This window comes from Drosophila sulfurigaster, chromosome 3 (assembly GCF_023558435.1).
Source record: "Drosophila sulfurigaster albostrigata strain 15112-1811.04 chromosome 3, ASM2355843v2, whole genome shotgun sequence".
Taxonomy (NCBI): domain Eukaryota; kingdom Metazoa; phylum Arthropoda; class Insecta; order Diptera; family Drosophilidae; genus Drosophila; species Drosophila sulfurigaster.
Genome location: NC_084883.1, coordinates 47,481,142 through 47,508,923, shown reverse-complemented (window position 1 = coordinate 47,508,923; position 27,782 = coordinate 47,481,142). Strand labels below are relative to the sequence as shown.

General features: G+C 33.9%; 1 protein-coding gene and 1 long non-coding RNA gene across 7 annotated transcripts; one reads left to right on the top strand and one right to left on the bottom strand.

Annotated features, from left to right (window-relative positions):
* LOC133843750 (lysosome membrane protein 2) lies at positions 1-27,696 on the top strand. 3 transcript variants are annotated; one of them, XM_062277422.1, is made up of 8 exons: positions 1-454; positions 15,775-16,057; positions 23,572-23,663; positions 23,724-23,881; positions 26,064-26,205; positions 26,264-26,977; positions 27,037-27,162; positions 27,224-27,696. In XM_062277422.1, the coding sequence occupies exons 2-8, from the start codon at positions 15,784-15,786 to the stop codon at positions 27,605-27,607; spliced, it is 1,890 nt and encodes a 629-aa protein (XP_062133406.1). In that variant the 5' UTR covers positions 1-454; positions 15,775-15,783; the 3' UTR covers positions 27,608-27,696. The 3 variants fall into 3 exon arrangements, with proteins under 3 accessions (XP_062133406.1, XP_062133407.1, XP_062133408.1); XM_062277423.1 differs by lacking the exons at positions 1-454; positions 15,775-16,057 and adding an exon at positions 22,965-23,094; XM_062277424.1 differs by lacking the exons at positions 1-454; positions 15,775-16,057 and adding an exon at positions 22,990-23,094 and having other exon boundaries at positions 23,576-23,663.
* Positions 20,132-21,075, bottom strand: LOC133845299 (uncharacterized). 4 transcript variants are annotated; one of them, XR_009894729.1, is made up of 3 exons: positions 20,684-20,816; positions 20,240-20,620; positions 20,132-20,161 (listed from the first exon to the last, which is right to left on the bottom strand). It is a non-coding gene; the product is annotated as an uncharacterized LOC133845299 (long non-coding RNA). The 4 variants fall into 4 exon arrangements; XR_009894727.1 differs by having other exon boundaries at positions 20,132-20,620; positions 20,684-21,075; XR_009894728.1 differs by having other exon boundaries at positions 20,132-20,608; positions 20,684-21,075.
* Positions 27,697-27,782: the final 86 nt, after the last annotated feature.

Genomic DNA, 27,782 nt, shown 5'->3' with positions numbered 1-27,782 from the left:
TCATTTCGACGCGTCAACTTCAACTTGCCAACGAGAGACACACACACACACGACATATGCTCTATGCTCGGTTCGTCTCGTCTCGCGATCGCTTTTCAGTTTCGCTTTCAATCTCGGCTTCGCTTTCGATTTCGCTCTACAATTTTTGGGATTTTGTTGTGTGTACTATGTGATGAATTATATTTAATTGAATGCTAATTAGAAGTATCAAGAATACATTACAAAAAAATGTGGCACATTGTGTGCGTCTAAAAAAAGGTTTTTAAGGATATGTGTGAATCTCTAAAATTGGCATAAAACGAAAAAAAAGTATATATTTAAATCGAATGAGCATGCGGCTAACGTGTTTTCTGAAAATCTAACAAAAATCATTATAATATTTACAAAGTGCAATTTCAAAAAAAAAAGTTTCTTTTGGATTAGCGGCATTGCTTGAAGTTTTGAAATTTATAAAGTAAGTGTAAAAGGAGCGAATGCGTGATTTATACCAAATATTCTATTATTTAAAAGTGTATTTTTTTTAAAAAGGAAACAAAGAGAATAGCAGACCAATTTAGTATTTTATATTTTCAAAAATTTTATTATTTAAAAGTGTATTTTTTTAAAGAGGACACAAAAACAAAAAGAACAGACCAATTTAGTATTTTCTATTTACCAAATTTATTTAAAGAGTCAAAAAAAAAAACAAGACCATACCAATTTAGTATTTTCTATTTAAGCAGATTTATTAAGCGATGAAAAAAAGGAATATGATGTCCAATTTGTAAAGGAAAAACATTTGTTAAAACTTCATAGAAAAAATTTCACAAAAATTTAATTAAATTTTTAATTAATAACATTTTTTGTTTAATGATCGATTCCTGTTTTCTTAAATACATTTAAAGTAACGTAAATGTGTTAAAACATACAAAATTCAAGGTATTCCACAAAGTTATCAGTCAGCTTAAAAACTTAACTAAGCCAAGGCAAATAGTATAGAACAGAGCGACATTTTGTTTGTTGAAATTAAAATTAGTCACAGGTGTTTAAAGCTTATTTATCAATGTGAAATGAGCAATTTAAATATTTGAAAATTATTCTTAAAATTTTTAAATTTCTAAATATTTTGTAAGTGTTTTCCAATCAATTTCTTCTTCTGATTGACGTCGACTTCATCTCTGCTTATGTGTTTATATAGTATATTTTTTACATAGTAGGTTGAGTATGTGCTTATATAGTATTTTTTATATACTATATGTATTGTGCTTATGCAAATTTGAAGCTTCAAAGTGCAAATATGCAAGCACACATCACGTAGCTTTTTGTGTTGTTCACCCGCTCTTTAAATTTGGGAAAATGCTTGTTGCATTTTCTAAAGGTCAGGTCAATGTTAAGGTTAACAAAAAAGAGCTATTAAAACATAGCGGTCAGCTTTAATGGTTGAATTTTATCAAAAGAGTTTTCCATATAGTGTTGAACTCATTAAAAGCCTACTAAAGTTTATGCATTTTAATATTTGTTGTGTGTGTACCGTTCTTTTATGAGTTGTGTTTCAGTCAATAGACGTCGTCATGTTACGTTAATTTGACCTAGCTATGCCAAAACAGAAACAAGAGCTTACTACAAATCCAAAAATAAAAAAAAAAAACTCACAGAAATGTAAGTCAATGTCAAGTTGACTATTGGGCATAAAGTAATAGCTATTTTTGTTGTGTTGGCGTTCAGCAAATGAAGCAAAAAAGTGTGAAATTTATTGTGTAAACATCACAGAGAAATTGCTAGTTACAGTTGGGCTTTTTTTTTTTTTTGGGGTGTGTCGAAAGTCTAGTTGTAGAAAGAGTTGAAGGTTGGCCACACCAATTGAGGTCTTCATCTTCGTGCGTCTTGTTTGCAGTTCAATGCACGAATTGTCATTGACATTGGTTGGATTGAAAAAGAAGAACTATGGCTGATTTATTTATGATTATTTTCAAGAACTATTTGACAAGTTGAAATTGTACTAATCATTCAATTTTGAAGTTCCGAAATAGGAACGGTTTTTTTTTTTGTTAGATATTGACATTATATGTTAATTATCATTCCTATCTTGAAATAGAAGTCAATTCAGCTGCTTTGTGTGTCATTTATTTCGGAAAGTGCCAAAGTCTTAATTATCATAAAATTCAAATTATTAAATACTTCGAAAATAAAAAAAAAAAAGTTGCGGCTGCTTTGGTTAAACACTTTATTTATGATTAATGTTAAGAAGTCATATTGAACTAGATGAAGTACTATTGCTATTATTCATGAATAGATTCTAGATCTGTTTCGCAATTCGAAATTGAAATGAATTTAACGTATGATTAATTTGAGGAACAATCTCTCTGAACTTGTTTGTTAATTATTATAAAATTATAAACTGCAAAACGTGGAATAGAAGATTTACTGCTCTTTAGTTAGGAATAATTTTCAAATCGTAATTATCATTCCACATTTGAATTAGAAGAATTACTTTGAATAATTTGTAGAAATTTGAAATTTAAATTTACTTAACTTAAAATTAATTTGAGGAACTATTAGTCTCACTGAAATTACACACTTTACTGCTGCTTTATTTATGATTAATATAAAGATTTAATTTAGCTATATTCAAAATTTTTAATATCACTAACGTCTGAATTCTAAAACTGGAATATAAGAATTCAAGTATTATTTTATTTATATTGCAATTTCGGAATATCGTTAAATTATAAATTTTCAAAATTGGAATACCGTAATCACAGCTACTTTATTTATGTTTACTTTTGGGAATTATTAACCATATTCGAATTGCAATTAGTGTAAAATGGAACACATCAAAACGTAGAACAGAAGAATTAGTTGTATTAAATCGATATACCAAATATACCCATCAGTATGTTTCAGTGTATTTAGAATAGAATAGAAGAATTACTGCTGCTTTTAATATAATTAATTTGAAGAACTTCTAAACATTAAATTATAAATTTCCGAAATTGAAAGAGCAAATATCTGCTACATTGTTAATGTTTACTTTTCTGAACTATTAGTCTTATTCAAAGCTGTAATTAGCATTACCTGAGACACTTTGAAACCTCTTCCTCAAACTAAATTTTACTTTCAAGCAGGCATTTCAAATTTTGTCAGCACTAAACTGTAAAGCTGTGCCAACTACCAACTAATCATTCATCTTCACCAAGAAAAAAACTCCACACGCCCACAAAACACAAAACTCGTAAAAATTGGCATCGCCATCGACACAGAAGTCGTCTTAATTAACCGCAAAATGCAAAATGCTTAAGTGCAATACACGTCAAAAAAAAAAGAAACTAAAACCAAAAGTCGAGTCTGCTCGACTGTGAGATACCTGCTACCCAATGTAAATAAAAGCAAAACTGTGTGGTAATCATTTTAAAATATACCATATTAATATACCGCAAAAATACTATAAATGTATCAAAGGCTATATTTGGTATATTGATGTAGTGCTACATTTAAAATATAGCATAGAGAGCAAAATTTACCAGATTGTCAGCCGAAGCAAATATACTAAAATATTATACCGCAAAAATACTAAAAAAAAAATCAGTATTAATTCAAATTATAACAAAATAATATACCGCAAAAATACTGAAAATATGCGGAAAACTATATTTGGTATATTGATGTACTGTTACATTTAAAATATAGCATAAACTGCAAAATATACCAGATTGATATACCAGATATTTGGTATATTGATGTAGTGTTGCATTCAAAATATACCACGAAGTGCAAAATATACTAGAATGCAAATATACCAAATCAATGTATCGCTAAAATACTAAAAATATATCAAATTGTATATTCGATATATTAATACATTCAAAAAATACCATAGAGTACAAAATATACTAGATTGTCTGTCAAAGCAACTAAGAATTGATTGCAGCTGGCGTTTTTTACTGTACAAAGGTGTTTCTTAAATAACTTGTACAATTTTTATCTGATCGCAACAAAATATTATAAATATAATAGTCATATACAAACTTACAATACCCCTTTCTAACTTATGGATAGCGGGTATAGAAAAAAGGGTCCCGAAGAGCAACAATTGCTTGACAAAGTGCTCGCATTGTTGTTTCTTTGGCTGTTGGGGAATATTTTGTGGTGTGTTTTCTTAGCCGTTAAAATTGAAATATTGACATAAGCATGTGATTCACGGCGCTGTTTTTGCCAATGTTGCCACACGCTGTTGTCGCTGTTGTTGTTGTTGTTGCTGTTGTTGCCCCCAAGGTACATTTTGCTAATAAAGTGAACATGCGACAAGCTTTCGAGTATGGCAACTATTATAAGCATATTATATAATGAATGCTGTATGCCTTTTTTTTAAATTGCAAATTGATTTGCCTATTGATAAGCTCTTAATTTGTTAGCGGGGGAAGGGAGGAGGGAAGTTCGCTTTAATGTGCCAGAAACCCATCAATCTAGCAGCCACTCCAGCCCAGACTCCGCCAAAAAAAACAAGAAAAAAAAGCAGCCGCCAATCAAAAAAGCGGTGACTTAGGTCAGGATTGACTTGGCTTTGTATTTTTTTTCGGCCACGCTTCGTTGGCGGCCTTCGTTGCGTCTGTCAGCTCTGAGCTGAGCGGCAGGCATAAAAAATCGATAAAATTAACCATATATAGTATATATATAAATTGGGTTTCAAGTCCCAAGAAAGGATTTCGCTTTTAGCCAAGTTCGGTATCTGAAAGCGGCAAATTCTGCAGCGTAATTAGAGCATTTAGCCAAAAAAAAAATAGATCACGAACATGGCTAAAACAGAGAGTGACAGAAAGAGAGAGAGAGAGAGAGAGAAGAGAGAAGTAGTTGTTAATAGACGTATAAATTACAACACACACCACGCACAGTCAACAACAACAAGTTGTTGTTGTTGTTTGTTGGCTGCAACTATTGGAAAATTGTTAGCCAATAATGCGCTGAAGCGGACACGCTTCAACGATTCGCCACGGCAGCCAACCGACAAGAGAAGAGCGCGTGGCAATTTGTTGCCGAGTTGCCAAGAATAAGTAAACTTAAGCCAAACTCATTTGCAGAGCTGCAGAGGCGGCAAAGAGGGCCAAACAAAAAACAAAACAAGTAAGAAAGCTACAGTCGAGTGTACTCGACTGTGAGATACCCGCTACCCATTTTGAATAGCAATATATTTTGCGGTATTATTCTCAAAATATACCAAATATACTGCAAAAATACTTAAAATATACCAAATGATATATGTGGTATATCGATATTGTACCGCATTCAAAATATACCATAGACGGCACAATATACCAGATTGTCAGCCAAAGCAACTCAGACCCCTAGTAAGTAGGCGTTTTTGCCCATACAAAAGTATTTCTTTAATAACTTCCACAATTTTTTTTTGATCGCAACCAAATTTTCAGGGATCATAACTACTACAGTTATTACTGTATATACCAAAATTCGTATCTCTAGCTTTAAAATTACGCTTGTTATTCGATTTTTTTGATTTGCAGGGGCGGAAGTGGGCGTGGCAAAAATTTGAAACAAACTTGATCTGCGTGCAAGCATAACAAATGCTGTCGAAAAAAAATTATAGCTCTATCTCTTATAGTCTCTGAGATCTAGGTGTTCATACGGACAGACGGACAGACGGACAGACGGACGGACGGACAGACGGACAGACGGACATGGCTATATCGTCTCGGCTGTTGACGCTGATCAAGAATATATATACTTTATAGGGTCGGAGATGCCTCCTTCTACCTGTTACATACATTTCCTGCCGGCACAAAGTTATAATACCCTTCTACCCTATGGGTAGCGGGTATAAAAAGCCACTTCGTATGCTCGCTCGCTTGTTGGCTGTAATTGAAAAAGAATTGTAGACCGGCTACTGAAACAATTGAACATTTGTAGGTGTGTTGGCGCTTTTTTGGGGCGTTTCACAGATTTAACATTTTAAGATAAAACAATGCGATGGGCATGAAAAAAACACAGATCACTCTAAGATATTCAACAGACAAAACGGCGACTTGATCATTAATAATTGTATGTGTTAGACTTGTTAAAAAATTAATATGAAATAAATTTAAATTAACAAATTTGTTATAAATTAGTGAATACATTTATGTAGAATTTACATAATTGGTAGACCACATTACAAAATTATTAATAAGAATAGAATATTACAAAATTCACACTTCGAAAACCAATCTTATAAACAGTATTAATCTTATATAATAGACTTCTTAAAAACAATATATCACATTAATTTTAATAAACAAATTGGCCTACTACTAATAGACGCCTTTAAACTGCTTCTTCAAAATTGTAAAATTGTTATAATAAAAATTTAGAAAAAGTAAATTTATCATTTTTTTATAAATCACATATTATCATATGAAAAAGATTAGGAGAAAAAATGATCTTAAATTCTTGACAGGATTACTAAGTTTTGCACTGATCTTTAAAAAAACACAGATCAATCTAAGAAACTTATTCAGAAAACTTGACAGCTATTATATAGCTAAAGGAAACCTAAAGGAAAAAAGCAGCATTAATTCAATACACGTTATTCGACTTGATGCAAATAAAATGTCCAATTTCTTTTCAATATCAAATTAGTCTTAAATTAATGGACGCTTCTACAAAATTGGAAAATTGGAAAGAAAAACATTCTTACATTTTAACTGGCTGACTAAGATTTCCATTGATTTTCAAAATACTATAAACATCATTTCAAGTCACTCTGAGAAAAGACAAAGCAGTATTTTGGCTTTTATTAATTGAATATGTTTGACTTAATGAAAACATAAAATGCGATTAATTTTTATTAACAAATTAGTCATTAAGTAGTGAACGCCTCTCAGCAGCTTCCAAAAATATATCATGGCAAATTAATCAAATAAATTATGTATTAAAAAAACTCAGACCACTTCATATAAAAAACAATGAAGTACTAAATTAATGAAAACATAATAACAAATTACATTTAATTAATAAATAAGCTTCCAGCAGCTTCTGCATTTGCTGTTCATAAACTTTCTTATACAACAAACTCATTTTTTTTTTGCCAAGCCGCACGTCAAGTTCGTTGCCTCAGTCTTTCGTTATATTTTTGCGCATGCTGCGAATTGCATAACCCACAAAACCCATATTCAAAGTCGAATGTTAAACGGCTTAATAACATTTAAAAAATGCTTTAACAGCGTTTCGTTTTCGTCTTTTCATAGTATGTAGTCGTTGTTGTTAGAATGATTTGATGCGCTCGAAGTGTTGCCAATTTAAGTTAATTGAGGAGCTCAGCGAAACGATTTACATGGCTCGGGGAATCAGCCACTGAAGCGGCTTCCTGAGGGGCTTTCGGGTAACTTTGCGTGCTATTTGGCATACGCAAAGAAATTGCCAACATACGTTTCTTATGGCTCTAATGAATACCTCGCCGATGTGTAAGCAACAATTATGGCTAAATACTTTTTGTCTGTCTCTTTGTCTGTCTGAGTTGGCTCAGAGTCTGTCAGAGTCTGGTGCTTCACTCTCAACTTCCGCAACATTGTGGAACGTCTCAATGTCAACAGTGCAAAAGATGAACGAACTTTTACGGGAATCAAAATCGAAAACTCGAAGCTTTCGTTTCAATAATTGCATACAATTTGCCAATCAACGCGTTCCATACAACGATGCCAATTATGAGATGCGCCCCTCTTTGGCATTGGCTTTATGAAGCCATTCAAGTGCCATTCAAGACATTGCAATCGCTTCTTCTCTCCCTGTAATCAGCTCCCAAGAAGAAGCAACGTTTCAAGTTGCAAAAAAAATCTGGAAAAAAATTGAAATTTTATATACATAAAATATTGTAATAAGTCGTATAAGTTTAGCACAGAAATTTATTAAAAATGCATTAAATGCAACCGAAGTGCATAAAGAGTTGAACTACAGCAACACCAACAACAACAACAACACAGCAACAACAACAAAACTGGATATGGAACAGCTGCCGGCTGCACAAAAGAAAGAAAAGATAAATGAAGCGCGACCTTCACACTGTGCAAGTCGCAACTTGCAGTCTTTTTTTGGCTGCTGTGTGAAATTTATAAATGCGCGTAAAAATAAGCAACAAAAAAGCCACAACAATGCCACAACACACAACACAACCAAAACAAAAACAAACAGCAAACAAGTGCACACAGATTTCAACAGTAGCTGCAAAATTTCAACAGCATCAGCTGAATGAACAACACTCACTGAAAGCGTTGGCGTTGAACTGCAATTCTTCTTTTTTGAACAGATATTTCTTACAGGGTATATGAAAAATTTACACCAAAGATGAGTAAGAAGACTGCAGTGATAAATTTTAAAAATATTGAAAAGAAAACTAAACTAAGGTTTAAAGGAAGCAAATTTAAAATACTTAGAAAAAAACTGATTAATGAAATAACTTTTCATTACAACTTTTTTACTAAATTATAAGTGAAGTAATATACACATAATTAACTATATTTCTTAAAAAAAAAATTAAAATAAAATAAAGATAATTCAATAATACAATTATAATAATACAATTTAGTAAAGGAATGTTAGAAAATTAGGAAAACTAAACTCTTTCCATTTCTACCTCGAAGTCTCAATATTGGAGTTTTCAAAAATACAGAGCCTTTGGTATATTACGAGGGTTGCTATTTAAGTTTCTGACCTAGGTCACTTCTAGCCATATTAGGACCAATTGGCTATTTCCTAAAAAAGTTTGGACTTTTATCGATAAGAGCTCCATAGAACTTTTTCATGTGCGACCACGTTTGATATCGATAAACGATTAATCAAAAACTTACCTCGCCAGAAAAATGGAATTAACTCGTGAAGACTGGGAAAAACAATAAATCCATTTTTTTTGATAAATATTCGCATTTATATTATTATAAGAAATTTAGTAAAGTAAAAGTAGGACATCAGATACTTACAATTTTCTTTTCGTTAGTGACATTTTGCATTTATTTCTATTATGTGCAAACATTTTATGTATAATATTTGAATTATACATATTGGATTATTTTTTCTTGGTTTAAGAATTCCTTAAATGAATTGATTGAAAATTTAATATATTTATTGATATTTAAGAGATACGTAGAATAAATCTTTGAAATGTGAGGAAGTCTTTTAATAAAGTATATTTTATACAAAATTAATTATTATTTTAGAGATCTGTAGGGTAACTCATTAAAATGTAAGAAAGTCCTTTGATAAAGTATCTTTTAATGATACCAAATCGTTAAGGAATTTTAAAGAATTATCTGCGTTTGAATGGCCAAATTTAGAAAATATTTAAATGAAATGAAAGCCAAACTTTGTTACTAGCTTAGTATTTTTTTATTTTATTATTATATAAAATAATTTATCTTTGGATCTATTAAATATTAATAAGGAATGTTGCATAGAAACTTTTATGCTTTTCGTGCTAATTATCTCAGTAGCTTTAAAATATCGGTATATTAGTTACTTTAAAATTAGGTATAAGCAGACTTTCCTCAAGCACAGTCTATTAATTTTTATAAACTTACAAGTAAAATTTTCTTTTGCTTGGGCATCTTGCATAATAGAGGCGCGACTTACTATAAATACTTAATACACGATATCTTAAAATTTAGGCGATGCTTTGCACAAGTTCAGCTACATTATATATGTATATTAACTTAAAAGTGAATTCCCTAGAAATAAGGTGCGACTAACTAATACTTAGTATATACTTAAAAAGTGTGCACGAAACGGCAGCAACAGCATAAACAATAACGCAGGCGGGCAAGAAGATTTGTTTTGTTGTTGTGCGGCACGTTAAATGCCAACCAGTCTGTGGCAGCCACATCGTGTTGCACTGTGCTCAGCACTGCGCTCAGCGCATTGGCTTATTGGCTTAGTGGCCTGTTGGCCAAGCAACCTACTTATTGCATTGCCTGGAATGGCCCGTTTGGCTTTCTGGTTAGCTAGTTAGATAGTTAGCTGCTGGTTAGCAGCTTGTCTGGCAACTGGCAACTGTGAGTGCAACTTGTGCTGCTGCTATGTGCAATCAAAAGTGTTACTATTACCAATGAGGTGGCCAAAGCCAAAGCCCAAACTCAAACTCAAAAATATCGTCATCAGCTGTGTTGGGAATGTTTAGAAAGCCAAAAACCTGGAGCTGGAGCTGGAGCTGAATTGCACCATCGCATATTGGTTTGGCCATATGTGCCCGACTGGTTATACTATAAAAAAAAAAAAAAACTGTATTTGGGTCAATAGATTTTCGTATTTGTGCAATTTTGCAATCTCTTTGCTGTTGTTATTATTTTTACTCTTGCTGCTGCTGCTGCTGTAATTTCTTTATTTACGCAAATGTCTGTGCTATTTTTTAATGATTTCTAGACAGTTTGTTTTTGGACAAATGCATTTTTTCGTTCAATCATTTTTACTTTTTCGTATTTGCTTACATAATACTTGTGGCAAAAAGAAGCTGAAGCTGAAGCTGAGACCGAGACTGAACAAAAGTGAATACGAAGCCGCATCGAAAAGAAGTCGAGGTGACCAAAGTCGAAGCCGGCCAAAACAAAAAACAAAAAAAAAAAAAAAAAAAAATGTGTGAAAATAAGCAAGAAAATTGTTAAAACGTGTTTTAGTCAGGCTCAGTCACAGTTTTAGTTTTAGTTCGGGACTTGGGCGGTTTTAATGTCTTCAAAGACTTCTTAATGGATTGGCTTTAATGGCGCTTATGAGCCGCAAATTTGTGGGAAAGTGATTTGCCGTTTACGTGTATATCACTTTAATTGGGGTGTGTGCAAAGTGGAAATTAGATTGGCATTAAAGTCCACTAAAGGAACAACATCTTACTCCATTTTAATAGGCGGTTATTCAAACCCACATTGTAAGCTGTTTATGGCCCATTAGAATGTGGTCTGTAAACAGATTGTGAGGCATGAAAAGAGTGTGATTTATAATAGTTTTAATGAGTGTCAATAAGAATAAATCACTTAATAACAACACAATGAATTCAATACTTCGTGGTACTTTTTTATTTAGAAATTTATGTCCCATTATAATGTGATTTATAAACTAATAAAAATCTACAAAAATATTGAACGTAAAAATATAAAGAAAATAATATATTAATAATAATAATAATAATTAATTCAATACTAATTTTTTTATATAGTACATTTATATACCAATTAAAGTCTTTGGTATATCCAACTGTTTTTTTTTTTGGTATAATAATTTGGAATATTTTGAGAATTATACCACATTTTGGTATGTATGTATATGTAATAGTATATCGATTTACCAAATTTACCTATCAGTATAAATGTACCCTTTGGTATTTTTTCAGTACTATTTTAGTATATTCATTTAGTATTTTTATACCCGCTACCCATAGGGTAGAAGGGTATTATAACTTTGTGCCGGCAGGAAATGTATGTAACAGGTAGAAGGAGGCATCTCCGACCCTATAAAGTATATATATTCTTGATCAGCGTCAACAGCCGAGACGATATAGCCATGTCCGTCTGTCCGTCTGTGTGTCTGTCCGTCTGTCCGTCTGTCCGTCTGTGTGTCTGTCCGTCCGTCCGTATGAACACCTAGATTTCAGAGACTATAAGAGATAGAGCTATAATTTTTTTTCGACAGCATTTGTTATGTTTGCACGCAGATCAAGTTTGTTTCAAATTTTTGCCACGCCCACTTCCGCCCCCCGCAAATTAAAAAAATCGAATAACAAGCGTAAATTTAAAGCTAGAGTTGCGAATTTTGGTATATACAATAACTACTACAGTAGTTATGATTCCTGAAAATTTGGTTGCGATCACATAAAAATTGTGGAAGTTATTAAATAAATACTTTTGTATGGGCAAAAACGCCTACTTACTAGGGGCCTGAGTTGCTTTGGGTGACAATCTGGTACATTGTGTCGTCTATGGTATATTTTGAATGGTGTGCTGTATCGATATACCAAACATACCATTTGGTATATTTTTAGTATTTTTTTTAGTATTTTCGGTATATTTTGAAAATAATACCGCAATATTTTGCCCTTATTAAAAATGGGTAGCGGGTATCTCACAGTCGAGCACACTCGACTTTAACTTTCTTACTTGTTAATATTAAAGCCACTCAATTTTGGTATATGTTTGAATGTAATAGTATACCGTTATACCAAATAAAGTTGTCGTATATTTTAGTATTCTTGAGTATTCATTTGGTATTTTTTAAGAATAATACCGCACTTTTTTTGCTCTTACTTTTATGGCCCACTGTAGCCCAGAATGTAGCTTTTAAACAAATTTTGAACCATGAAATCTAAGCAATAGTGGAGCGTCAAATGGAGTAAAGCATTTATTAATAACACAATTGTTAAAATATTTTGTGGTACATTTCTTTTTAATAATTTCAATTATTTTCTTTATAAAATCTCAAAAAGATTTTGAGCCACGAATTCACTGAGATTTACAATAATTTTAATGAGCCTAAAAAAAAGAGTAAAGCATTTATTAATAACACAATTAATTCGATTCTTCCTGCTACTTTTTTCTCTTAAATAATTCCAGTTCCTTTCCCATTTAACCTTATTTGGCTATTCTACAAACTTTGAGCCTGCGGCTTTTTTTCTTAATTTCCTCATTGCGCAAATATTTGCAAATTAAAACTGGTCTTAATTATTTTCATGCTCATTAAGCGCAACCTGCAGACGAAAGATCTTTACTCTGTCGTCTGTTGTTTTTTTGATGTTTCTTTCTTCCACTGGTGGCGAAAATAAAGTTTAAAGTCAGGTTGTCAGTCAGATGGGGCAGACAGAGCTTTTGAACTTGGCCCAAAGCAGTTGACAATGTTTCGTCTGCGGCAAGCAATTAAAACCGAAAACGGGGCAAAAACTAAATGCCATTAATTGTCTTTAAATAATTTTTGTGCATCTTTATTTTGTTTTTTTTTTTAACCTTACACAACAGTTGAACATTTCGTTGTTCATAACTCGAAACTCGCTCAAATATAACAGAGCAGCAACTACTATATAATAAAAGTAAACTTTTGGAATGTTATATCAGCGAGTGAATGAGAGAGAGAGATGACGCAGGAGTACCAAAGATCTTAAAAATAACTGCAGCACATGCATCACATGGCATATATTAATTATGAAAGTGTTTGCTTCGTGTCGGCAAGTTCGTCGCTTGAGTCTTTCGTTTACATCCACTAAACGCTTGTCATGCCATGTCGCATTTAAATCATGCCAAGAGTCGTGCAGCCAAACGGACTTCAATTACCCCGTATACAAGGTGTTGTTAAGCTGCTCAACAATGAATGAATCTCTCTCTCTCACTTGCTTCAATAAAAATCACAGCTTACAGCTCACAGGTGAATTCTTCTTGCTGGACAGCGGGCAAATGCAACTGGCATTTGCATAAGTTGCACTGGCAATGACAAATGTTTTATTTTAATTATACGAGTAATACTCTTCAAAATTGTTGCCAGAGTATTCACAAATTGTCACTGCGAACGTCACAAACTGCAACTACAAAAAAAAATTACGCTTAATCAGTCGAGTGCACAAATATAATAGTTAAATTTGCGTGTGGCATGTTGAACTTAATTTTGAAGCATTTTGAACTTGGGCACTGGCCGAGCACCCTAGACTAGAGCATACTCAATTGGTTTTTGATATTAATGATTCGTATATTGCTCGCATGCTTACTCGTTAATTGTTCGTGGTCGATCGTTCCACTACACTACAATTTAATTAATGCAAAAAATCTTGGGATTCCTCTAATACCGGACACTCTCTACTTTTCGAAAAACATCGTTTACAATAGTATCCATCAAAAGTCGTAAACATACCATACACTGATAACAAAAAATGTATACAATCTTGATATTGGACTTAGTATTGTAGTAAGCATTTTCATTTAAAAAGTGCGTCGAGAACAAGTAAGTCTTGAATCTCGAATTCAAAAATATTTGATATAAAATTAATTTCTTATAAATAAGAGTAAAGAAGTAAAAAATCAAAACTGTGCGGAATTCATTTTAAAATATACCAAATTAATAAGTTGCAAACATACTTAAAAAAGTCATGAATCTCGATTCCACGAACATTTGACATAAGAGCAAGTTTTTATTAATAGTAGAAAATAAATAAAAGAAAATAGTAGAAAATAAGAAAGCTAGAGTTGAGTGTGCTCGACTGTGAGATACCCGCTACCCATTTTGAATAAAAGCAAAACAATGCGGTATTAATTTTAAAATATATTAAATTTATATACCGCAAAATACTAAAAATATACCAACGAACATATTTGGTATATTGATACATACATTCAAAATATACCAAATACTTAATATACCAGTTTGAGGAGTTTTGTCTATAGATTTTTATTATCAGATATTCTATTATTTTGTTTTTTGACTATGCGAATCCTTCCGTTTACTATCTCTTATTATTTAAACGCAGCCCTGTTTATTCATTTTTATACCCGCTACCCATAGGGTAGAAGGGTATTATAACTTTGTGCCGGCAGGAAATGTATGTAACAGGTAGAACGAGGCATCTCCGACCCTATAAAGTATATATATTCTTGATCAGCGTCAACAGCCGAGACGATATAGCCATGTCCGTCTGTCCGTCTGTCCGACTGTGTGTCTGTGTGTCTGTCCGTCCGTCCGTATGAAACACTGGATCTCAGAGATTATTAGAGATAGAGCTATAATTTTTTTTCGACAGCATTTGTTATGTTTGCACGCAGATCAAGTTTGTTTCAAATTTTTGCCACACCCACTTCCGCCCCCGCAAATCAAAAAAAATCGAGTAACAAGCGTAACTTTAAAGCTAAAGCTGCGAATTTTGGTATATACAATAATTACTATAGTAGTTATGATTCCTGAACATTTGGTAGCGATCAGATAAAAATTGTCGAAGTTATTAAAGAAATTCTTTTGTATGGGCAAAAACGCCTACTTATAGTACTGGGGGTCTTAGTTACTTTGTCTGACAATCTGGTATATTGTGCCGTCTATGGTATATTTTGAATGCGGTACTATATCGATATACCACATATACCATTTGGTATATTTTTTAGTATTTTTTTGTAGTATATTTGGTATATTTTGAGAAATATACCGCAAAATATATTGCTTTTATTCAAAATGGGTAGCGGGTATCTCGCAGTCGAGTACACTCGACTGTAGCTTTCTTACTTGTTAAGCTATATGTTGAACATTCTTTTACTTACGAAATATTATACTTCTTTAATCGCACAGTATTTGTACTCAGAACCTTCCCTTTCACATACTACAATGAAAAATACTTTGTCACAGCTCAACTAACTGAGCTATGAATGAAAATTCTTAAAAGCTAGATAACAACTTTATAAGAATTTCAATGGATTACAAAATTATGTAACACAAATTTAATATTTTAAGTCTAAGTTTTTGGAATTTTACATTTTTCACATTAATTTTCTAAGTTTTTATGGCTTGATTCAAATCTTATATTGAGAATTTGGCATTTTCAATGTTCAATGCTCTTAGTTTTTATAATTGGATCTTAGAATGGTCTTACTTAAAGAACACAATTTGTAAAGTGAATGTTCTAGACTTTAGAAACTGTTCTTTTTCTAGTGCACATTCTAAATAAAGTCCCCTCACGTATGGTGTAATTAAGCGTTTAGGAGCCTTAGTCTCCAGTTGACCCCTAACGGCAATAGAGATTAGATTAATTAAATTATAATTGCAATGTCGACTTTAAACTAATTTATTTGACTTATTTCCATTTGCATTTGACAGACTTGAATTATGGGCTTAGAAAAACATTATTTGAGATATGGACGCACGGCTAGAGATCACCTACTCGACTGGGCGAGCTGTGGGCGTGGTCGACGACACCAGCAACAACAACAACAGCAGCAGCAACAACAGCAACAATTGCAGCCACAGCAGCAACCACAACAACAACAACAGCAGAGCAGCAATCCACAAGCGTCAACTGGGCGTCGGACACGCCCCCATGTAACACACAGAGGGACGCCTCTATCCATGTTAATATCGCATGGCATTAAGATTAGCAATAGTAAGTATGCTCAACTTAGCTCAACTCAACTCAACTCAGACTCAACTAGAAATGCAAGTCATTCAAAAAAAACCTGCAGGCAAATATTCCATTGAACAAAGTTTCTCGTTAATTTTCCATAATCAGTGCTTTAGTTACAATGCTTATCAATTATTTTTTAATTTGTGTTTACACCTTTATTTTGCATTGCAAAATCGAAACGTTTAATTAAGTATAGATAATTTTTATGTTATTATTCTTTGGATTTGTAGCCAACTATTTCATTGAACGTTATTAAGCAAGCTTTTCTTAAATTTCCCAAAGTCAGTATTTCTTATTACTTAAAATATATCTAGATTACTAGAATTCCTTTTTAAATAGTTGTTTCAATTTAGTAAATTTAATCGTTTCATTAAAAAATAATTCAACATTTTTTATTTTATTCTTTTGGATATCTAACTTGCACATTGAGCATTATTCAGCATAATTCTTATTAATTTTATAGTCAGTATTTTTGTTTAATTACTTAAAAATACTATGAACGCATTAAATTATATGTCATTAAAAAAGAATTAATAATTTTTATTGTTTAAATTTGCAAATTGCAGGCAAATATTCCTCTCAACAAGCTCTGAATTCATTGTTTATAAACGTTTTAGTTCCATTACTTAAAAATACTTTTAAACCATAATAATTATGGTTTGTTTTCTGCTATTTTGAATAGCTAAAATTTACTTTTTTCATAGAAAAATGATTTAATGTTTATCTGCAGTCGAATAAGTTGTTAAACACAAGCTTCTTTTAAATCCTTCCTCATCAATGTTTTAGTCGAATTTCTTAAATATTATTGCAAATTTATATTTCTACATATGTTTTGCATTGCAAAACTTGAAGGTTTCATCACAAATAATTTAAAACTTTATATTTCATTATTTGGATTTGCATACTGCAGGAAAATATTCCACATTTTTCGTTTCATTATTTAAAAATACTAAATACTATTTATAATTTACATCTGCATGGTTATTTTGGATTGCAAAAGTAAACTTTTTTGTATTTAATTCCTATAAACTAGGCCAAATATTCCATTGAACAATATTATAGGTTGAGTATTTTCTATTATATTCACAATTTTATATTTTATTCAGTATTTCATTTTAATGATGCAAATCGAATTGTCAAAATTATTTGACATTGTGAAACTTGCTCATTTAATTAAGTAGAATTGAACATTTTTGTATTTTATTCTTTAGATATTTTCACACTAAATTAAAAACAATTATTACATTTTTATCAATAAAACGCGCAATTAGCCAGCTTAAAGTCAATATCAACTTCCAAATTGGTAACGTTTTGGTGTTGTTGTGTTTTGCGTTTTTTTTTTGTTATCCGTTGCTGTTGTTGTTTACTTGACCAAAAATCTAAAGCTAAAACAAGTTGTGCGCCACTTTAAACTTGCAAAAAATACAAAATGAAAATAAAAAATACTTGAAGCTGGTGCTTAAAACCAACAACAACAACAAGTAGTACTAAATAGATAAAACTTAAAACTAAAAAACAACAACAACAACAACGTTGCAATCAACTGTTGATGTAAATACCGCAAAAGTTTTCTGTGTTTTTTTTTGTACAAAACTGGTCATCCAAGAACTGCAAATGCAAAACGAGTATTTGGCCAAAAATATCGAGATAAACAACAACATTAAGCATTAAGGCAATCAACTGATGCAGACTTGAAAAACACAAAAAATTAAAAAAGCCAAAAAATGCAGAAACCCGAAAAAAAGTCAGAGGAAAAACTGCAACTAACTAAACATTGAGATTGAAATCAAGGAAACAGCAAACAGCCAACAGCATAACATAACTTGCCTAGTTAGCCGAGTTCTGTGCCACAGACGACATTACGTATACGCCATGTGAGCCCCAGCTGCGCAGTCATGAAATCTAGTCGTCGTCGTCGTAGTCGTCGAAGCCAGCCATGCAAACAACAACCATGGCCAAGAACACTAACTAGCTCCGTCTAACAGTCTATCTATCTCTCTCTCTCTCACTCTTTATGTTTTTCTCTGCCGCTGTCTCTCTCTGAACTTGGCCATATCATCGCCCAAGTTGTTTCGCTTTCGGTTTCGTTGACATCGCATTCGGTGTTTTTGATTGCCTTCATTTTAGGCAAGTTCTCTCGTTGTCTAGAATCATTTCGCTTTTCTGTCAACATTTTGCACTTGGCTTTTAAAAGTTTGTTGTCTAGTTATGGTATTTGTTATTGATGCCTCCAATTATTCTTGGGCTTGGCCTTTTTTTAAGACTTCTGTGTTACGTGAGAGCAAATCAGATGTTGCTATCCGATAATGCTTACACTTTATGCTTGGCTAGTTAAATACTATATATATATATTGCCTAGTCAAGTTATGATGCTACCTAGAATAATTGCCTTCCAAGCTGTTATTGCGCATTACGAGCAAATGCGAGTTTTGTGTCTCATCTCGTCACAGTCATAATCATAATCATAATCACTCTGCCTCTCTGAAGGTCAATCAATCTGTTTCGCATAAATGGAAAAGTACAATTTGATATTTGATACCAAATGTGTTAATGTCAATTCTCAATAAAAATGCCCTTAAGGGGCACTCGACATCGACTCTCAATTGATTTTGCACCACGGTGCTTAGGCAATTCTAAACCGCAAAGCAACATAAAAACAGAAGTGAAGCAAACCGCAAACGTGAAAAAAAAAATCGCAATTGAAAAGTCCAAGCGAATTCGCATAGAAGTAAAACTACAACAACAACGACTAAAAAACTGTGAGTGCTTTAGTGACCAGTGCAACAGCTGAAAACTCCAAACGGCAACAACGACAACAACAACAGCAACGACTATTAACTGCCAAATGCTACAACTAACAAATACAAGTACGGGTATAAGCACTCTCGAATCTTGTACATACAAAAGCAAATATGAAAATGTTGCCAAATCAATATGCTACAAGACCTCAAGAGGCCGAGCCCCAGAGTCAGAGTCGAAGTCGTAGTCGGAGAGTGAAATACCAACATCCGAAAATTGAAGCTGAGCTGAGCTCCAACAAAAGTGGGAGACGGAGACAAAGACGCAGACGAAGTAGCAGGTGAAGCGAGGGAGATAGCGACAGCTGTGTGAGTCGATTGGCCAGCTCTGGACATGGATATGGACTGCGCTGGCAGTTTCCACAGAGTGTTAGACGACTTCAAGAGAGTGAGCTAAAAATTAACACAATTAACACGACCAAGACAGCAATCACAGCTGCTGGCTGCTGCTGGCCAATTCTGAGTCAAACTCAAAAACGGGGAGCCTGGGAAGTTGTCAGCGGGGGAAGTGGGGGGCCAGAGTATTTGCCATTCCGTTTATGTGCTCAGCACAAGCAGAAGCAGAAATAGGCGCGGTAGTCGAAGTCGAAGCAGGCACACTCTTGAGCGTTGCACTCACTGCATGGCAAAGTGAGCTCAACAAATCTGCAGAGTCTCGCAAGAAGAAGTCTCTTAGTGGGGCCAATAACTTGGCTCATAACATGGCGTCTTTGGCAATAACAAGTCGTTGATTTTCTGTTTACAGATTGTATAACCAAAATGTGTAATTGATTTGTAGTTGATTTAGGCCAATAAGCCTTTAAAATTACAATGATTCTGCGGCTCTGACGATAGTTCACTTGCACTTGTTATCGATAACTAATCCCAATTCATAAGCTCGATTACTCAATTGAACTAGATCACAATAGTTCACGTGCACTTATTGTAAACAAGTTCGGAATCAAAAGTTCGATTAGTCAAAGGGAAGTAAATCCTACACACATACATACGAAAAGTGAATAAATAAAAAGCGCAACAAGCGTTTATATTTCATAAATTAAATCTTGTAAAATCGAATGTGACTTTTAGCGTAAAATAAACGTTACAATTCATTGTCTCACTTTTAGTTTTATGTGCCGAAGAATATCGAATTTCCTTTCCAACTGAATTACTTCCAGCCGATCGATTCTTTTGATGGGTTTCTCCCTCCTTTCACTTTCCCAACAAAACATGGCACTCGTAATTGTCTTCGCTTGTAATTTGTTTCTTTTACGTGTTTTCTGTTTTTGCTACTCGTGAGCAACGTCTTTATTATCCAGCATCGGAATCAGTTGTAAGTATTTTAATTAAGGGTTAATATGCGATAACTTAAAGCAAAAATTACCCAAGAAGGCACGTCACATACGAAAAAAAAAGGAGAATAAACCCAGGAAACCGGTTCAAAATGCCACTGCGACTGCCGGCAACCTGAACATGAGACATCCTCGTAATTGGCAACGAGGATCGAAGATCGGAACGATCGACAATGCGATGCAAATTGTAAGGCAGTACAAGGAAGTGTGTCCGAGTGCAATTCCATTTCCATTTCCTACAGTAATTGCAATAATTTGCTTAAACAAAAGTGTTTACATTGCGGCCCAGACAATGCAGCCAAGTCCAACACAATGCAACAACAGCAACACATGGACAACAATGCCGCACTTTGCGGTACTTTGGCAGTCAGATCATGAATAATGCCGCAATGGGGCACGTTCTGAAACGAAATCTGAGCTTAATTGTTAAGCTGCAGGCATTGTTGGCAAGCGTTGCAAAGTGTTTAGTTACTCACGAGTTGGCGCTGTTGTCGCTTTGTCTGTTGCATTGTGTTGCAGCAATTCCGCATGCCGCATCTATTGAAACTGTATTCTTTTAAGCTCACAGATATTCATAGTTGTAGCTGTTTTTGTTGATGACCGTTCCCCTTTTGTAAATTGCAAGTGCTCAACAGTGTATTGTGAAATGTTTAGTTAATGTTAGTGCTAATATTAATAAGAGTTATAAATTTACAGAACTAACTATTACTATCATTAGTTTGAAATGAGCCTTCAGGCTGCTTTTAAGTTCGAACAGATTTCTTGTAATTTCGACAGTTCAGCAAACGGATGGAAACCAGAAACGATGTTGCATGCTTAGCTGTAATTTTCAACAACTGAACATATGACACCAGCATTAAGTGTCTAAAGCAGGGACTCAACATAAAGGGGATATCTTTTATTAAAATTACATTAATTTAATGATGAAAGTTTTTAAAAATAATTATTAATTCTGAATAGACATCAACTACATTTTACAAAAAAGAGACTTTAGTCTGAGGTTATATTATCCAATTACATTTGCTTTATAGATGGACAAAATTGCATAATATATTTAGTCATAAATAAGAAAAAGAAATATAAAAATACTACATAAATTTTGGCCATAAATTAAGTGATGAAAGGTTTACTGCATGAATCCTTTAAAGTTTTCTTTTAATACGTATGAAATCCTCTTCATATTCATTATATAATATACCACATAAGAAAATAAGTTGTTAAACCCCTCTATAAGACGCCTCTGAGTCTGTTGTAACTCAAATCATTGCCAATATTTACAATGCAGAAAAAACGAAATGAAATGAGCCGACTATTAAATATTCTCGTAAACAATTAATTCTTTACATATTTGTAATCATAATTAACAGCAGAAAGAAAAGCTACACCCACCTAGCTACACCTCGAATAATTATTATTCCGTATACTTTAAATATTTATTATTAAAATTATTAGGGAAAAGCACTCATAATTAGCACTTCGGATACATTTAGTGGTGACATCGTTGATGACAACATGGGAATGCTTTCGTCTAGGGTATGAAAACAGCTTAAAGTGCAAATAGAAATATCGAAGTAACAACAACTTCTTACATGCAATAACAATAAACAGCAGCAACAGCAACGACAGCAAACGCAGCAATAACAATAACAACTGAGAATTCAGCATTATTGTCAACGGCAGCAGGCTGCTGACGTATCAATTGTGTGCCAAATGCTTATTGACCATGTCGCCAATCATAGGCTCAAGCAATCGTTGTTGTCAGTTGCAGTAACAATATATGTATATACATATATATTTGTAAATATTTATATTTACGAAATAAGTTTGAAAACAAAACTATCAGAATAGTGTGGCCATTTATTTTTAAGCAAATCGGTAATCAGCATAATATCGAAAAAAAGAAAAATACCGATAATTTAAGCGAAGGACATGTTATCGATAAGAGCAACAAGTGAAAAAAAGAAAGAGGAAGATGAAATTGAAACGAACTTAATAAAATTGAATTGTGAAAGAATTTAACTTAAACGTATTTAATTAAGAGAGTCTTTACAACATTTATAAAAGCATATATGTAAGTATAGCTAAATAATTATCGATGTAAACTAATAAGGCAATGAACGAGATGAAGCCCAAAAGACGATTAATATAAACCGGCAGTAAATGCAATCAGATTGTCCCAACTCAAACTCCCTTGACCTTGAAACTGACAGCTGCCCCAAAAAAATATATATGTATACCTTCATATATTAAAAAAAAAACGAAGAAAAAAACATAAACCAGCCAGCTCAACTACAACGTCAGTTTCAACAGTTTGTGCTTGATTTTATGACATTTTACGTAACTTTCTCTGCGTCAATTTGTTGTTGTTGTTGTTGCTGATTTGCAGGCTGTGGTGAAGCGGCTTTCAGGGTCAATGAAACTCTTGAACTTTGCCGCTTTCTTGTCGCCAAAAAAACGTACGCAATCATTTTCGACAAACAATCAACAATCGCGCTGTCTATATACTCTATAGATGCTATAGCTCAACATGAGTTGGAATAAATCTCAGACAACGCTATCGAAATACGCTGACTTTAGCTGCTTGGCTTGACCCGATAAATCGAAAATAGGAAATGCATTTATATATGCTCGCATATATATTCATACATACATATATTTAGACGAAAACAAAGTATATATTAATCTGCTGGTCTTTGCACTTTTGATTTTTGATTCGCATTTTGTTGGAGGCAAATAAGAAGTTCAATCAGTTCGTTGACTGTTTTAGGCGGTTTCGGACTCACAAAATCCGGTGACCGAAAAACCCGTTGGCATTGCACGTTATACGTTATAACCAGGCTAACCGCCCACATGTCGGTCACGCCCACTTCAACAAAATGCCATCAAGGTAATCGCAGATGGGATGCGTAAAGTGCATAGGCCCATAAACATAACAATTTGCAACGAAAATCAACAACAAAAATGCAGTTTCAATTAAGTGTTTAGTTCAATTCAAAATATGAAATTCAATTTCGTAAGTCGGCCAAGATCAAGATGCCAAGTGCGAGTGACAGCCGTGAAATGCCTCACGCAAAAAAAAAAAAATCGCCTCTTAACTGGAATTGCAGCCATTAAACAGGTGTGAAGTGCCTCAGGAAATTGGGTTGGGTTCGGTTAGGTTGCTATGGGATCTTGTTAACGGAAGTATGACGAATCTTTTGAGTACGACTTCCCACTGACGTTTTTCGCGTTTGTCAATCCATATAACGAGTATTTCCCCAATGCTAACAATGCTAATTGATTTGCCAAACAGACTGCAACTTTTACTATTCCAAACTAGAATCAACATCGAACTAAGTTTATCAACATTTGTATTTCATTTCAGATAGACTAGCTGTGATAATTATTGGTATAGTTACATTAATCTTAGGCATAGTTTTAACATCCATACCATGGCTGGATTATTTTATACTAAAGGTAAGTACTCCTTAAAAGTTAATATTCAGTTTTAACTAATCAATTTTTAATTTCGCACAGAATTTAAGGCTGTGGAACGACACTTTAAGTTATCATTATTGGCAGCGACCCGGCGTTATACGATTAACCAAGGTGTATATCTATAATGTTACGAATCCAGATGGTTTTTTAAATGGCGAGAAGCCCAAACTGCAGGAGGTTGGACCATTTGTCTACAGGTGAGCTTAACATTTATTTTTAATTGCAAAATAATTATAATCTCGCCGAGTTTTTGGTGGGGTTCTAGAGGGAAAGTTGCTACGCCTTTTGATTCTATATAGTTACTTAAATATCAGAGTATTTAACATGAGCATTTTCATGGCAGCTCTTTTGTTATGGTTCGTTAGGAAATACGTGTTTAAATCAACCTTAATGAGTGCAATTACAATAATTATGTGTTTCTTTTTTTTAAGTCGGTGCATTTATAGAAAGCGCTTTTGTCTAAACTTTGCTCAAAGTAATTAGCTAAGCGAAATCACGCCGAAAATTTAATCAAAAATTTGTGTTTTTTCGGCTTTATTGTTATTGCCTTGTTTGTTTAGCATTATTTGCAATTCATAAAAGATTATGCATCACATCAAGTTTGATTGATTGGCGCATGTAATTATATTCCACAATTGCTATCGCTGAAATATGGTATACAGACAACAATGCAAAAAAGCAAAACAATTGCAACAATTTATTCATTTAAAATGTTAACACTTAATAATCGGAGCAACAACTGTAATTAGTTGCGACAACTTTAGTTGCAGATTTATTGAATTTTACTTACAATTTGCACCTGAGCATGGAACCACTGTGCAGCATTTGCAATAATTGAGCCATTAACTCAAATCGATATCAAATATTACGTCTCGAGAGATCGAGTATAGTAATGTGAGAGTATCTGTGAATATTGTGCAAGTCAAGACCGAGACCGCCCAGAAATGAAACCAGTTTCACTGAAGGATAACGTGCTGAGAGCGCCGACTATCGGCAATCAATCTTGCATCGATACAAATAAATATAAATCAACAGAGATAGATTAATATATAGCTGCGAAATGTTTTTTATTTATTTTTTTCACATGAGATAATTAATGATTCTTGTAGCAATTATCCCAAAAGTATTTTTGGTTATAATAAATTTAGTTATCTCTTAATGTAATAAATATTAAATAACGATAATAAATTTACCCTTTTTAGTAAACTTTTTTAACGTTTAAGTAAGAAGCTACAGTCCTAGTACACTTTTAACTAAAAAAGTACAATGAGGTATCATTGTTAAACTATATCAAATATACCAAATGAATATTCTAAAATAAACTGAAGGCTATATTTAGTATATCGATATTATATTACATTCAAGAACATACCAAAGCAGTATGGTCTTATTTTTAAAATATACCAAATGATTATACCAAAATAAATCGAACACCATATTTAGTATATCGATATAGTGTTGCATTCAAACATATACCATAACAGCGCGGTATTATTCTTTAAATATACCGAATTATTATACTAAATAGACGAAAAAATATCAAAAGAACATCAAAACTTACTATAGACCACAAAATATACCAATTTGTCATCCAAAGCAATTAGGAACCGACATCTGCATCCTCTTTTTCCCATATAAAACTATTTTTTGAATAACTTCTTAGTTGTTTATCTTATCACAACGAAATTTTCAGAAATTATAGACTAGTTATTACTGTGCATTCCAGAAATCGCATCTTTTACTTTAAATATCTAAATTTCGAAATTGGCTTTTTAAATTCGAAAAAAAATTCCACTTCTACTACTTAAAACGAAATGTTTAAAAATACAGCATCAAATGCAATTATTTAGCACAAAAAGTGCATTATTAAAATTAGCGAACTGACAGCGCAGTGACTGTTGTATTTACAAGATGAGACAGATGGATTTATTTGAGCAGACAAAAACGCTAAACAAATTGCTGACAACTAATGACAACTTCAAACAGTAGCCAAAGCGCCAGAAAAAACGCCAAAATGTTTGTCATTATTATGGGGTTTTTGAGTTTTGAACGTTTTGTCTTTAATACATTGTTGTTGTCGACAACATTTCTCTAACTGAACCAAATGAACTTGACATTCAGTTTGGGTTGGGTTGAGTTTTCGGATCTTTTTTTTTATTTAACGACCAACACTGTCCCTGACTTTGGGCTGACTGCCAACAACAACAGCGAACGGACAACAACAAATATCAGGCAACTTGTTGAAACTGTCAACGACTGACTTTGAGTGTGAGACTTGGACACGTGCTGTAATGCGATCGAGAGAAACTGATTACGAAAATGAACGTAACATAATTTCAAAAATGTTAAACGCTGTTTTTTGTTATGGTGTCATTACAGAGAAGATATGGAGAAGGTGAATGTGAAGTTCCATGAGAACAATTACACGGTGTCATATCAGCATAAGAAAATCTTACAATTTGTTCCTGAACTGAGTGTGGATAAAAACACGCCCATTGTCACGCCCAACATACCAATGCTTGTAAGTAAAAATAAGATAATTATTGAATGGTATAATTTATTATATATTTCCCTTTCAGACACTGACAAGTTTAAGTCCCAAGCTCGGGTACCTGTTGTCTAGAACTATATCCTTTGTGTTAACTGCGGCAAAGTTCAAGCCTTTTATTAATGTGACTGCCGATCAATTGGTCTTTGGCTATGACGATGCTCTCGTGAGTTTAGCACATCGATTTTATCCGAAGCACATGCGACCCATGGAGCGAATGGGTTTACTGCTAGCACGCAATGGCACACTTACAGAGGTCTCAAGCATTAAGACGGGTTATCAGGGTATGGATCAGTTTGGCTACATCGATTCACTCAATGGCCTCGATCACTTGCCGCACTGGAGCGAAGGACCTTGCACAAGTATTGCTGGGTCTGAAGGATCCTTCTTTCCGCCACGCGATATTACAAAGTCCGATGTGGTGCACATCTATGACAAGGATTTGTGTAGGATTATACCTCTAAAGTATGTGGAGAGTGTGGAGAAGGATGGCCTCAAAGCAGATCTGTTTCGACTGCCCAACAATTCGTATGGCGATTCGGCGAATAATCCAGAGAACAAATGCTACGATGCCAGCGATTACGATGCGGTGCGTGGCTTGCAGAACATCAGTCCATGTCAGTATGGTGCGCCTGTCTACATCTCCAATCCGCATTTCTACGAGTCCGATCCCGAGCTGCTGGATGCTGTGGAAGGTTTGCAGCCAGAGCGCGAGAAACATGAAACCTACTTCAAAATACAACCGGTAAGAGATTTGAATTATCACATTATCATCTTCAATTCTAATGTTGTTTCATCTTTTAGAAACTTGGAGTACCTTTGGAGGGCAAAGTGCGCATACAGCTCAATCTGAAGGTCACACATGCCAAGGACGTGCATCCGGTGCGTGATTTTCGTGACTTTGTGTTTCCGGTCATGTGGCTGGAAGAGGTGTGTACTCATTCTTAACTAAGTAACCAAATAAAATAAATAATTCTAATTTACTTCCTAGGGCATCTCGGAGCTAACACCCGCCATCAAGCGTTGGCTTTATCTGGCCACCGTGATTGCCCCGCATGCGGTGCCCATTGGCTCCTATCTGATGATCGTGGGCGGAGCCTCGGCCGTCATCTTCAGTCTTGTACGTGCCTATCAGAACTTTGTCTTCGGTCGCGATCCAAGTCTAGAAATTCTCGAGATGGGTCGGCGTTCGCTTCGCCGTGGCAGCAGCTTCATTGCCCATCAGCAGCACAAGTTGCTCCTCCATCACAGAGATAGCTATGCGCTACTGCGCACCATGCCACATGCCATGACCGCTTGCCTTGATCCGGAGCGGGACAGTGACGAGGTGCAGCCGATCATCGATTGTGCCGTTGCCAGCCAGGCAGCTTCATAGTGAAAAGCACTTTGACTCCACTTAGGTTTTAGTCACGTTCTGGCCAATTTTGTGGCATATATATAACACACACAAAAAAACGAAAACACGGTTTTGATGCTACAGGGGTTTTATTCATTTCATTTGCACATCTTGACCAATTCCATATAATTCATTATCTTGCAACCAAATGCCA

Excerpts from the sequence above, each read along its gene's own strand:
- LOC133843750 (XM_062277422.1), top strand. The coding sequence starts at position 15,784 with ATGGGCTTAGAAAAACATTATTTGAGATATGGACGCACGGCTAGAGAT. Across the intron at positions 23,882-26,063 it reads GTTGGACCATTTGTCTACAG|AGAAGATATGGAGAAGGTGA; the intron begins GTGAGCTTAACA and ends GTGTCATTACAG. Across the intron at positions 26,978-27,036 it reads CCTACTTCAAAATACAACCG|AAACTTGGAGTACCTTTGGA; the intron begins GTAAGAGATTTG and ends TTCATCTTTTAG.